Below are 11,989 nucleotides of genomic sequence, written 5' to 3'. Positions count from 1 at the left end.
TCTCTTAGCGGTGAAGGTGCAACAGTGATCGGTCGTCCCTTATCTGGGTTCATCCGACACCCTCACCATTTAACAACCAGTGACAACCTGCAGAACCAAGCGTCAACTGAATCAACATGCCTCCCAAATTCGACCCCCTTGAGATTAAAGTTGGTATGTTTGTTAGAGGTTTTTGTTTTTAGAGGTATTTTTCTAAAGTCAAGATGGCGGCGGCGGCGTCTGGTCTGCGCTCAGTACGCCCACCGCACATGACGGTTACACTACCAGAACGTGGAAAGGGATGGTGTTTTAAGGTTTATTTGATTAATAAAACATTATGTTTTATGTACTGACGGCCACGGTAATGAGACGTTTTATCTGCCGTTGTACAGAAGCTATTGGGTAAGTAAAGCTGCAGACCACGTGGGGTCCGTCTTTGAGCGTGAGCAGCTCGGGACTCAGTCACGTTAGCATTAGCATCCTAGCTCAGTAGCTTTTCAACTCGTTTTATATCAAGGTCTATTATTTATTGGGCTTTTGAGCCACGGTCCAACATCTGATGACATTTATCCTCTCAGACACAACTAAAGAATATTTTGTTGTCGGATAAGATTTTGTCCATAATTCCATGCTTTAGACAAACTATCAAACAATTCTTCCACATTCTCTAATTGTGTAGACTTCTTGTAAATTAAGTAATGCCAGATGTTTAACAATAATTTAACAGAGCGTGAAATATGTTTACCAAGAGTTAAAAATCTTAAAGGGATTTGGTTACCAACCCCATCATTTAGCTGGGCAGAGTGCACGACCTGGAACCCCCTCAAGTACCACTGGTTTTGAAAACCACTAAGGTGTAATTTTTCCTTTTTCACATTTACTACAGAGATAGTTATAAACCGTATGAACATGTCGTTACGTTCACATTTGATGAGTGTGGAATCGCACTAGGTCAACACGCCTTTATTAGACCATGTATTTATTATAACTATTTTGACTGAGCCCAGAGTTACTACAGCGACGCACATTTCTGAGCAGCGAGCGACACCTCGTGGTTGTCATGCAACATGAGTACTGTTAAATCGTGTCATACTAGCGTCCCAACGCTTACTAGAAATCCAGATGCGTTATTTTTATGCACATTTATCATTGGGGGGGGGTAAACTTAAGTGTGTTAAATGTGTTTTTGCTTGAAGGTGCATGGTTAAAATAAGCAGACTGTGGCTGAAGCTCTGTCAAAAAACGAAATTCACATTTTCTTTTGACAAAAGACAGACATGACAAAGGCTATAAATCAACTTTACCTTTGAGGGGCATCCAATGTTTTTTGTTTTGGGAATAATTTTTAAGTATTTAAAAACCTTGTTAAATTCATTTAGCGAATTAGTAATGTGAATATGATTATCAAAATGGGTTTGAAGCACTTATTTTAATTTCACTGCCAGAAGTAGAACAGTACATGTTTAGAAAGCTATGCAAAACTAAATTTCCACAAGACAAATCTCATCCTGCGCTGCCATGAATTACAAATATAATCTTTTATTCCCAACGCAAAACAAACCATTCATGTACTAGAAAACTGGGGAGGATTGAGAAATGGGCTTTTCTGTGACTTTGGTCTATACCCTTTTCATAATCGAGGCCCATTTATTCAGCATTTGATACGATTTAGCCTTGCATACTTAATATTTTGTTAAGATTTTGTCCACACTTTATTGATGTGATTAAAACAGGCAAACGGTTGTCCAGGCTTCTTGTAAATTATGTAATGCAGATGTTTTAACGAAGCATAATAATGAAACCAAATGTGGTTACTCCATTTAGCTGGGGACCACCTGGAACCCCCTACAAGCTCATGGCGCAAGCTTGTACATTGCTATTTAAAAAAAATGTGTTCTTTAACCCAAATCTATGCTTCTTGGGGTGTCCCGGGAACAACATATTTTCAGATGGTCTGCGGCCAAATGGAGATCATTTTAGTCAACAGGGAAAAGGTTGAGCACCACTGACAAACAGGTTTTTCAGAAAACCTTTAGGCTTTAGAAGCCTTTTTCTTTTAATCTGCATCTGGTCTAAAAGGGTAAAACCATCAGATGCAGTCATGAGTGCATAGATATGCTGTAGTTTACCAATACTATATTGTGTGGATCATGACTTGGGATGCTTGCACACTTTAGCATGGGCTTTTTTGGCATTAAGGCTTACAATTTAGGCATTTAGCAGACGCTCTTGATCCAGAGCGACTTACATTTAAGTAGTTATCATGAATCGTGTATAAGCTAAGAACGTAACGGTGGAGTATCTATGTCAACTATACATACTATATTATATACCAGTAAATGACATCACTTGACTGCACCCCTTTAAAACCATGATATTGTCATGTCCGAAATCCCTAGTTTCATATCTCATATATTGGCCAGCTCTAATGTTTAAAGGTCATGCAAGTGATTTTCTTTAGTTAAATTAACTGTTACAAAGCTCTATAGTGAGAGTACTCATTGCTTTTAGAGTTTGTTCAGTAACAGGAGTCTCCATGTGTCCAGATAAAAAAAAAAAAAGCCAACTGAAACTTGGATACCTATTTTATCCAATCAGGGTAGAGAATGCAGTCAGGATACAGAGTAAACGAGTGGAATTGTAAGTGATTACAAAGAAACTGGAACACTAAATATTAAGCTCCTAATATTTTCTGTTTAAAGAGTTTTGAGAGATGGCGAGACCACTGTTGCTGAACAAACACTATAGCATCAGAATATAGTGGTTTAACCTTTGAGAGTTTTTTTTACCAAAAAATAGGATGAGGGTAACCTAATTATTAACCTATCAAACTTGTAGGTGGACATTTAAGTTTGGCTTCCTGAATGAATGCAATTTCCTATTGTATGTGGAAAATGTATTTAATCTGTTAGCTTGAGGAACTGTTGAGTGGACGGTACAGTAATTAATTTATAAAGCGCATTTCAAAGCGGTTGCTGTACATTGTACACTAAATACAGCACCATCTTGTGAGGGGTTTCATGTACTATCAATGGTATGTAATCTGGCAATTGTATATTTTTTCCAACAGTGTACATGAGGTGCACAGGAGGAGAGGTTGGAGCTACATCAGCCCTGGCCCCCAAAATTGGACCACTGGGTCTGGTGAGTTGCACTTAACATAATTTAATATGAAACCGATAGCCTCCCGCCACTATGCCTGTCTGTCAGAGTGACTGAGTATAATCCAGTGGAGGCTCAGATAGACCCAGCTCTAGGAAGCAGGGCTGCCTACATTAATGGGCAACTCTGTGCCGAAAGGCCTGGAACATTTTGGTGTTTTACGCATGATGTTATACTTTAGCTATTGAAAAATAGCAGATCTACAAGCTCGTAGAACGGCACCAAGCTTGTAGGTTTGCTATTTTTGAGAAAATCGTGAAATGTGGTGAAAATCTTTGAATATATAAAACACTGGAGATAAAGGTCTCTAGACTACATGTGGGTGTGGCGTTAAGGACAATTTAGTCTTCTATCTTAACACATTTGGGGGATTTATGTGAACAGTTTGAAAACGAGGCCCTCGCTCCTGTGCTGTTTTTCAGTCTCCCAAGAAAGTTGGTGATGACATCGCCAAGGCCACCGGTGACTGGAAGGGTCTGAGGATCACGGTCAAGCTGACCATCCAGAACAGGCAGGCAGCGGTACGTAGAAACATGGATGCTTAGTTCTCATCTTCTGAGCTCTTCCATTATGCATCCATCCATATAGGTATTCTTGGTTCAGAGTGAATGAAGAATCTTTCTGGAATGATGGTGACTTTTATGGAGCTTGACTACAGTAGTTTCCAGCATGATGCCAATTTTTGTTTTGTTTTCTGTTAGATTGAGGTGGTTCCATCTGCCTCGGCACTGATCATCAAGGCCCTGAAGGAGCCTCCTCGTGACAGGAAGAAGGTCAAGAACAGTAAGTTCAACACTAGCACTTGAGATCATTAATAATTGTATTGTATGGTAGCCTCCCGCCACTATACCTGTCTGTCAGAGTGACTGAGTATAATCCAGTGGAGGCTCAGATAGACCCAGCTCTAGGAAGCAGGACTGCCTACATCAATGGGCAACTCTGTGCCGAAAGGCCTGGAACACCCATTGTTTCACACGTTGTGCCTCTATGTGGGGATAGGGAGCTAAAACGTTTCGAATTAAAGTAAGCACATGCGATTTCTCTTTGAATATGACATGTTGAAGTTTTAACACATTTTTCTTTGCTTACAGTCAAGCACAGTGGGAGTGTGACCTTTGACGAGATTGTGACCGTTGCTCGTACCATGAGGCATCGCTCCATTGCCAGGGAGCTCTCTGGTACGTAAAATGCTCTTATTCATTTATGATTAATATATAATTTTAACTTTTAATGAACAAGCAGACAAGTAAATATAAAATACACAAACGGAACTTCAATTTATGAGCTACTTTAGCTATATTCATAAACACAGCCTATCTACAAGCTGTTGGCATAGCGATGCATTGCAAGCTTGTTGGATCTGCTATTGTGAACATTTTGAATCTTGAAAACTTCAGCTATGATGATCGGGAAACCGGCTGCATAATTTACAATAAAAATCAAAAAGTCGTAATGAATCCATTCTGGGCGGGAACCCCTTTTGCTGTTTTAAGAATTGTTATACTTTAGCTATTGAAAAATAGCAGATCTACAAGCTCAGTGTGGCACAGAGTGCCGCGCTACAAGCTTATAGGTCTGCTATTTTAGAAAAATCTTTATATTTCAGAAGATTTTAACTAAAATCTTTGCTTCTGGGAAGTCACTGGAACAACATATTTTCAGATGGGTCAGCCAATTTCATATTTTTGAGGGCCCTTGACATGTAAAGGTTTGAAAACCACTGGCATAGAAACATGAGGTTTTTCAAAAAACCTTTCTACAAAAAAGACATTTGTAGAATCGAGCTCGGGTCTAAATGGGTTAATCAGGCTCTAGTATTTTGTGGATCATATGGCTGAGCCTCCCGCCACTATACCTGTCTGTCAGAGTGACTGAGTATAATCCAGTGGAGGCTGAAATTGACCCAGCTCTAGGAAGCAGGGCTGCCTACATTAATGGGCAACTCTGTGCCGAAAGGCCTGGAACATGAGTTTCTCAGAAACAAAAACAAACTGCAGGTAGTTTGGTTTAAAAGTCTAATCTTGTCTTAAATCTTCTCATCCTTCAGGAACCATCAAGGAGATTCTTGGTACCGCCCAGTCTGTGGGCTGCACCATTGATGGCCGTCCTCCTCATGATGTCATTGATGATATCAATGCTGGCAAGGTTGAGTGCCCATCGGAGTAAATGGGAGCAAAAATAAATTTGTTTACAAAACTTGACCATCCTGTGTTAAAGGCTTTTTATTCATTTTTATACCAGTGACATCAAGTAAACATTTTATGGCTGGACATTCTTGTTCATATATTGGGGTTTAATTTAAAGCCAGTGATATCAAATGAACATTTTATAGAGCACCGAAGTCTGACGTAATTATCAGATGGTGCTAATTCCTAAGTATTTGCATTGTAATCCTCATAGGGGTATTTTAGATCACCTCATATAAGTGCGTTTGAAAAATGAGAAGATCATCCTGGCCGTAACACACAGAACACTAATATTACTGCTGTTGAATTAGTTAAATTTTAGAAACTGACTATCATATGAGTGACTGACTATCAAACGATACAGCCACCTCCCCAACAACATCGCAGAGACAGTTTGTTTATTTTTTTACTACAATTCTTGAGACTATTGAATGTCTTTCTCAATAGAGAAAGTACTTCAGTGAACCTGTGGATGACATCATTCTTGTTCATATTTGGTTAGTATATGATCTGACATGGTGACTTGGTCAGGAATGTTGTGGCTGCTGTACCAACAAATATGCCAAATATTGTTATGGGAGTTGCTACTACAGATCATCCTGAGTAGAACTTCAAACCTGTGATGGCCATTGAATCCAATTATTGATCAACTTACTGGGGAGACTTGACTAGCATTGATAAAAGTGGAATGAGCATGTCATGGTTGGCTTTATTCCGTTGCTTTCAAGAAACCATTTGATTGGTGGCATGACCATAAAGTGATTCTGAGACTGGCCATAATCCAACCAGATGCAGCTAACTGGGACATGCTTCAATAATTTGTTCACTTTCTTGTACAAAATCTTTATTGAAAAAGTCTTTCAGTTCTACAAAAGTACAAATGTTATTGGCTATGCAAACGTAAAACTTTGCCATAGCAAATTACCTCATGGTCAACACATGAGGTCGAAATAACTGATTTGTTTCTTTCCCCAGAAGAATTGGTTTACAAAGAGTCACCAATCCAGCATCTCACTGCTCGTCAGGCTCTAAGTATACAGGACAGTCATGTGAGCTTTTAATTGCTATATTTTGGGTGTGCAGCACAGTAAATTGGGCATAAATGACTAGGTTAATTAACTTCAGTGCATACACTTGTTTAAGATATCAACCAGCATATGCACAAAGTATTAGTATAGACAAGAAACACACGAGTTGTTCCAAAGTACATTAGGTGAAGGTAGTCTTTAACAAACCTTGACCTTGCAATAGATGGTTGCCCAACCAACAATTTTCTTAATCAAATGTAATATGCATCTTCAAAGTACAAAAGAAAAACGAACCATAATGAACATGATACAAGCTGGGAATTGTGAAACCTTATTGGACAAAGCAAAACGCTGTGCTTCATTTGAGAACTATTTTACAGCATGATCAGCTAAAATGAAACGGTGACTAATTGTAATTCTGCAGGTGAGAATCGAAAATAACATCCAAATACATTGTGTCTCGAGGGCTCGCACTCTTGGTGCCACATAAAATGCAGGGTTGTACATCCTCACAATACAATGTAATTCCAGGAGGTTGCCCTTCAAGTGAAGAACAAACCCTAAACCATCCTTGTTGAGTAATCTGTTTAATTGTAGCATTGATGCAGTATTAACGGTAAGTCATGTCTTTAACCACTTTAAACCCTAAATCATTTGTTGACCAGGGTACCCCGGGCATCTATACGTGGCTACCTCATTTCTTCCCTCTACACCAAATCTCAATGTCTATGACATGCCTAGAAAAGGGACACTAAGGTTCCACAGAGAAGGTGGTAACGTTACATTTCAGAAACATTGTAGTGTAGACGGAGATCCAGGTCGTCACTGCGGTGAAGCCTAATTGTACACTCCCTAAACTAAACACAATGAATATTATCACCATTTTATTTCATTGTGTCAACTAAATCCTCATTTACGCAAACTAGATTCAACATACTCAACCCTGCACACATTCAAAAAATTCCCCCCGAAATATTGTACTGAGCAAATGGACTGTTACCACCTTCAATAATAATGAAAATAGTATTTGTCTCCACATATATTTTCTTTGTCATGGACACTTGTACAGAACATTATTAATTCTACTCGAGTTGGAAGCATTGTAATGGCTTCCTTTCTGAAAAATACCGTCATTGAAAAAAGACTAACGCGTTTAGATATTCTATTTACAATGAGAAGCGGACGGGAGCTGGTGCCACTTGGACCCGGACGTAACATAGGACTTACAAAATGACGTCGGACTTAAAATACCGAATTGAAATGGAACCAAATGGACCCGTCCGTATTTGAATACTCCCAGAGTTATGAGAGTCCAGAAGCAGCAGCCTGTCCCTAGTTGTCCACTTCCTCTTCCTCTGCTTCATTCTCCCCCTCCGGCTCCTCGTCCATGCGCTCCTCCTCTTCCTCCTCCCTGCTCTTATCGTGCTCTGCGTCGTTCTTCTTCTCCTTGTCTTTGCGCTTCTGCTCAGACACCTCTTTCTTCCCCTTCTGGCCCTTCTTGTATACTGTTAGGGAACAAAACAAATATTAGCAAATATTTATTTTTACGGTGTATATTAGTGATCTACAGGATTAAACACTTTTTCACTAAAATGTATCAATTAAAGCCTAAATTCAGGGTGCCCAAATACTAGTTGTACGACCGGTCAATAAGCTCACAACGCGATGCATCCATGACACGTTGTGAACTTGTAGATGGGCTATTTTCAGTCTTGGAGCATAAATTTAGCATCAGAAAGGTTGCAGAGAAAATGTGTAGTGGTCTAATGGCCCCTGAGGGTTTTCAAATCTAGATATTTGCCAGTGTCATATACACAGGGATGTTTAAAATAAGTTGCACAGCTCCTAGCAATGATGCAAATATATATATATATATATATATATATATATATACCGTTACCTTCCAAGGCTTCTCTTAGAGGCTCCAGGAATCGCTCAAACTCCATCTCCTCCATCGCTGCCAAGACATCTCCTGCATTCAGTGTTTTCCGTTTGGCTTTCATGGCAAAGTTGTTGGCGCTATCGGAGGGGGAAATTGAGTCAAGTTAATGCCATTGATTATAGCCCAATATCACAAAACATGTCCCAAAAGGGCTGTACACAAAAGTACTGCAAATACGGTACATCCACATTCTACAAATCGCACATAAAAACGACGTTGGCCATTTCAAATAAAAAGCAATGAGCTGGATAATGTAGTGCTTGGTTCAGACTAGATGATGTCAAAGGCTGATGCAAAAAAGTTGTGTTTTCTTTTTAGCTTATTCTTGAATGTGTTGACTGAGCTGGACTGTTGGATGTGTGCGGGGAGATGAGCTATAGACAAGCGGCTTGATCACATACTGTCGTTTGTAACAGACCGGCATTGCTTGATCTTAGGGACCTGAGTCGAGTATAATGTTTAATGGTGCTAGGTTGTGTAACATTTTGTAGGTTAGGAGGAAATCTTAAACTCAGATCTGGCATTTATAGGGGAGCCAGTGATCTTCGTCACGGCACTGTAGGTTGGCGCCTAACGGTTACACACCGGCAGGGACATGCAGAGAGGGTTAGAGGGGCAGAGGCTATTTTCGGGGCGGAACCCAGCACTCTTTATCTAGTGGAGATGCGACGTACATACCGGTACAGGCAGTACATACATAGTACAGTACATACAGCGTGGGCTCACTGACAACCCACAATGTAAATGATGTACAGAAAATGTATTAAAGCTAAGAAAAAGTAAAACTAAATATTACAACAAAAATGGACCATTGACCCGGTGCCGTGATGATGTATGCTGACATTCACTGCAACTAGCAACCACAGAGAGCACCTCTGTGAACCTAAAAGATCTGACCCTTCCTCATGCAAAAGCATTTACAAAATACAAACACAATCAACTGCATAAAGCTGAACATGTTTGAACTAGATTTCTAGCACAAAGTATGTGGAAGTAGTTAGATGCAAAAAACTAAATGGCTGTAGAGTCGCTGGAGCGAGCCCACAATAATTATGACACTGCTATTTTCTTACCATGATGTTGCGTACAACACAAACACACTGGCAGCTTGGGAAATGGCTCGCCTAGCTTCTTTTGAAACATTCACTCCATCTGGTAGCTGTTAAAACAAATAAGGTTTAGAACTTTAGACAATTAATGCTCAATTTGTACTCCCGTCAAACAAGGGTATTGCTTGCCAAAAATAACTGACTGACCTACAAGCTTGTTAGCTTATAGCAGGGGTTCTCAACCTGGGGTCGCCAAATTATTTTGGGGGGGTCCCCAAATTATATATAAAAAAGTTTTTTTTTTGCAAGACCTGACCAAAGCATTTCTGGGGGTCCCCAGCCAAAAACATTGAAAACCCCTGGCTTATAGATCTGTTCCTTTTGTCAAGATGGTCACCCACGCCCTCAGGGAGTGCAGTCCCCAGCATTGAGGCGGTCAGATAGATCAGTGGTTTTCAACCCTTTTCACATCAAGGACCATTATTTATTCGGAATTTGAGCCTCGGACCATCATTTGATGATGTTTAACCTCACAGACCAAAACAGAATATTTTGTTGTTGTTGGATAAGATTTTGTCCACAATTCCATGCTGTATTAATGTTGATACCATTAAGAGAGATAACAGGCAAACTGGACAAAATAACAATTCTTATTATATAATTGTATACATTTCTTGTAGATTAAATAATGCAGATATTTAACAATGATTAACTCTTGAGAGCGTAACATGAAACCAAATGGATCCGTACGGGTTCATTTGGTTTCATTTTACGCTCTCAAGAGTTAAAGATCTATAAGGGTCCAATCCATTACCGACTCTCCCATCATTTAGCTGGGGACCACCTGGAACTCCCTCAAGGACCACGGGTGGTCCCCGGACCACTGGTTGAAATTGAAAACCAGAGATAGGTGGTTGTCAACTGCCAATCAGACCGATATGGCCATATCGGAATAAATACGGTTGTTCAAAAGCACCAATCCAACCGATATGCCCCTCTATGTCGGCACAAAGGCACTCCGACAACAGGTACAATGGCACTGCATAACTGGGTCAGTGCATGCGCATGCATTGTCAACTTGCATCCTTCTGCACCGGTCTATTAGTAATAATAATAATAATAGAACAAATATATAATAGTCAATCCACAGTATCATCATACTACAGATTATGTATCGACTGTGATTCTGCTTCAATGCCACAACACGGTGGTCACTGCTCACACAACACATCTCTCTGTTTTTACTAACCACCTTTCGGTGGTCACCTCTTCACTGAAAACTGGACTAAGAATAGCCCCTTAAGACATTAGGAATTCATGTATTTGAACTCACCGCTTCTTTGATAATGCGAGTGATGACCGCGTTGGGAAGATTAAGGTCCTCTGGCCTCTCTGCCATCTTTGTTTTCCAGTGATTTCCAGTGACGTCGTCTATAGCCAATAATCACACAGACAGACAGAGAGAAAAAGACCCTTATTGATCCTGGACGGGACAATTCAGGTGTCATAAACGCAAAAGCCGTAAGAATGATTATGAAACACAGATAAGAATACAATAGAATAAATACGTAAGTCTGTCAGTACCCTATGGACCCTAATGGGTCCATTTGGTTCCATTAAATGGGGTCCCTAATGTATGTCAAACTGTGGGGGTCCTTGAAATTAAACAGGTTGAGAATCACTGCTAGAGCTGTAAAAAAAAAAAAAAAATCTTCTCTTGTGTGGGGTCCCTGGCATATCTCTTCAAATGGGGGTCCACAGGGCTAATAGATACATGTCACTTTTGGGGGTCCTTGACATGAAAAAGTTTGGGAAGCACTGCTTTAGTAGACATCTGCACTTGGCCTAACGGAGTTAATATAAATTAATGCATATTATATCAATAATTATGTACAGTCACTCTATCACCATAGATAGATAGATAGATAGATAGATAGATAGATAGATAGATTGATAGATTGATTAATTGAAAGCACAACTCAATACAAAGAGACTTAACTGTGAGTGGACGACCCAATAAAGCATTACACTTGTTTACAAGGGTCCACCTTGTTCAATTAATCAAAAGACATACATGTTGATGTATCACAGATTAATTACCATTACACACTTAACAGTGAATATGAGACTAATATGTGTACAGTGTCACTGTGTCAGCCAGCCTACACACACACACACACACACACACACACACACACACTACAATAGTAGTAGCAGTCTTGACAACAGTGACTATAGGAACGAGTTAGCATAATTTAGCATTGCAGACACACTAGCTAAAGGCTAATTCAATCCATGCTTCGGCAGTAAAGACTATCATTCAAACACGTCGTCATTATTATTTAAAACTTTACATAGTGACGTGTTTTCAACAAAATGTCGCATTAATGTCGGCTATTAATGAACGCTGAAGAGACGTGCATGGTAATTTTATTTATTAAATGAGGATTATATCTCAAGCTGTTCACTTCACATGCAGTATTAAAGTCTTTAGCGCAATGTATCCTAGTCTGCTTGTTCTTAGTGACGTTCATATTCTAACGGTATATTTAGTAAAAGTGATTAAAAGTATCAAATAAATCAAATACAAATATTACTTCAAGAATCCCGCGAAGCTTCCACTGCAACCCACGTGACTGCCTG

At 39.7% G+C, this 11,989-nt stretch overlaps 2 protein-coding genes across 2 annotated transcripts; one reads left to right on the top strand and one right to left on the bottom strand.

Annotated features, from left to right (window-relative positions):
- On the top strand, nucleotides 1-5,342 carry rpl12 (ribosomal protein L12). The gene is made up of 6 exons (XM_080768094.1): nucleotides 1-153; nucleotides 3,050-3,123; nucleotides 3,564-3,662; nucleotides 3,843-3,924; nucleotides 4,233-4,319; nucleotides 5,189-5,342. Exons 1-6 carry the CDS (start codon nucleotides 117-119, stop codon nucleotides 5,305-5,307), a joined length of 498 nt encoding a protein of 165 aa, XP_080624220.1. The 5' UTR covers nucleotides 1-116; the 3' UTR covers nucleotides 5,308-5,342.
- Nucleotides 5,343-6,160: 818 nt separating this feature from the next.
- pole3 (polymerase (DNA directed), epsilon 3 (p17 subunit)) lies at nucleotides 6,161-11,989 on the bottom strand. The gene is made up of 5 exons (XM_080768105.1): nucleotides 11,944-11,989; nucleotides 10,680-10,777; nucleotides 9,371-9,456; nucleotides 8,256-8,374; nucleotides 6,161-7,860 (listed from the first exon to the last, which is right to left on the bottom strand). Exons 2-5 carry the CDS (start codon nucleotides 10,743-10,745, stop codon nucleotides 7,688-7,690), a joined length of 444 nt encoding a protein of 147 aa, XP_080624231.1. The 5' UTR covers nucleotides 10,746-10,777; nucleotides 11,944-11,989; the 3' UTR covers nucleotides 6,161-7,687.

This window comes from Protomyctophum bolini, assembly GCF_963924005.1.
Source record: "Protomyctophum bolini genome assembly, chromosome: 1".
Lineage (NCBI taxonomy): Eukaryota > Metazoa > Chordata > Actinopteri > Myctophiformes > Myctophidae > Protomyctophum > Protomyctophum bolini.
The sequence above is the reverse complement of the archived record's forward strand: the minus strand, read 5'-3'. Positions and strand labels throughout refer to the sequence as shown.

Bases quoted from the DNA above. Each gene is read 5' to 3' on its own strand.
- pole3 (XM_080768105.1), bottom strand. From the start codon at position 10,745: ATGGCAGAGAGGCCAGAGGACCTTAATCTTCCCAACGCGGTCATCACT. The intron at 8,375-9,370 runs GTAAGAAAATAG...CCCCTCCGATAG, and splicing joins GTGTTGTACGCAACATCATG to CGCCAACAACTTTGCCATGA. The intron at 7,861-8,255 runs GTAACGGTATAT...GTTCCCTAACAG, and splicing joins TCTAAGAGAAGCCTTGGAAG to TATACAAGAAGGGCCAGAAG.
- rpl12 (XM_080768094.1), top strand. From the start codon at position 117: ATGCCTCCCAAATTCGACCCCCTTGAGATTAAAGTTG. The intron at 3,124-3,563 runs GTGAGTTGCACT...GCTGTTTTTCAG, and splicing joins AAATTGGACCACTGGGTCTG to TCTCCCAAGAAAGTTGGTGA. The intron at 4,320-5,188 runs GTACGTAAAATG...CTCATCCTTCAG, and splicing joins CATTGCCAGGGAGCTCTCTG to GAACCATCAAGGAGATTCTT.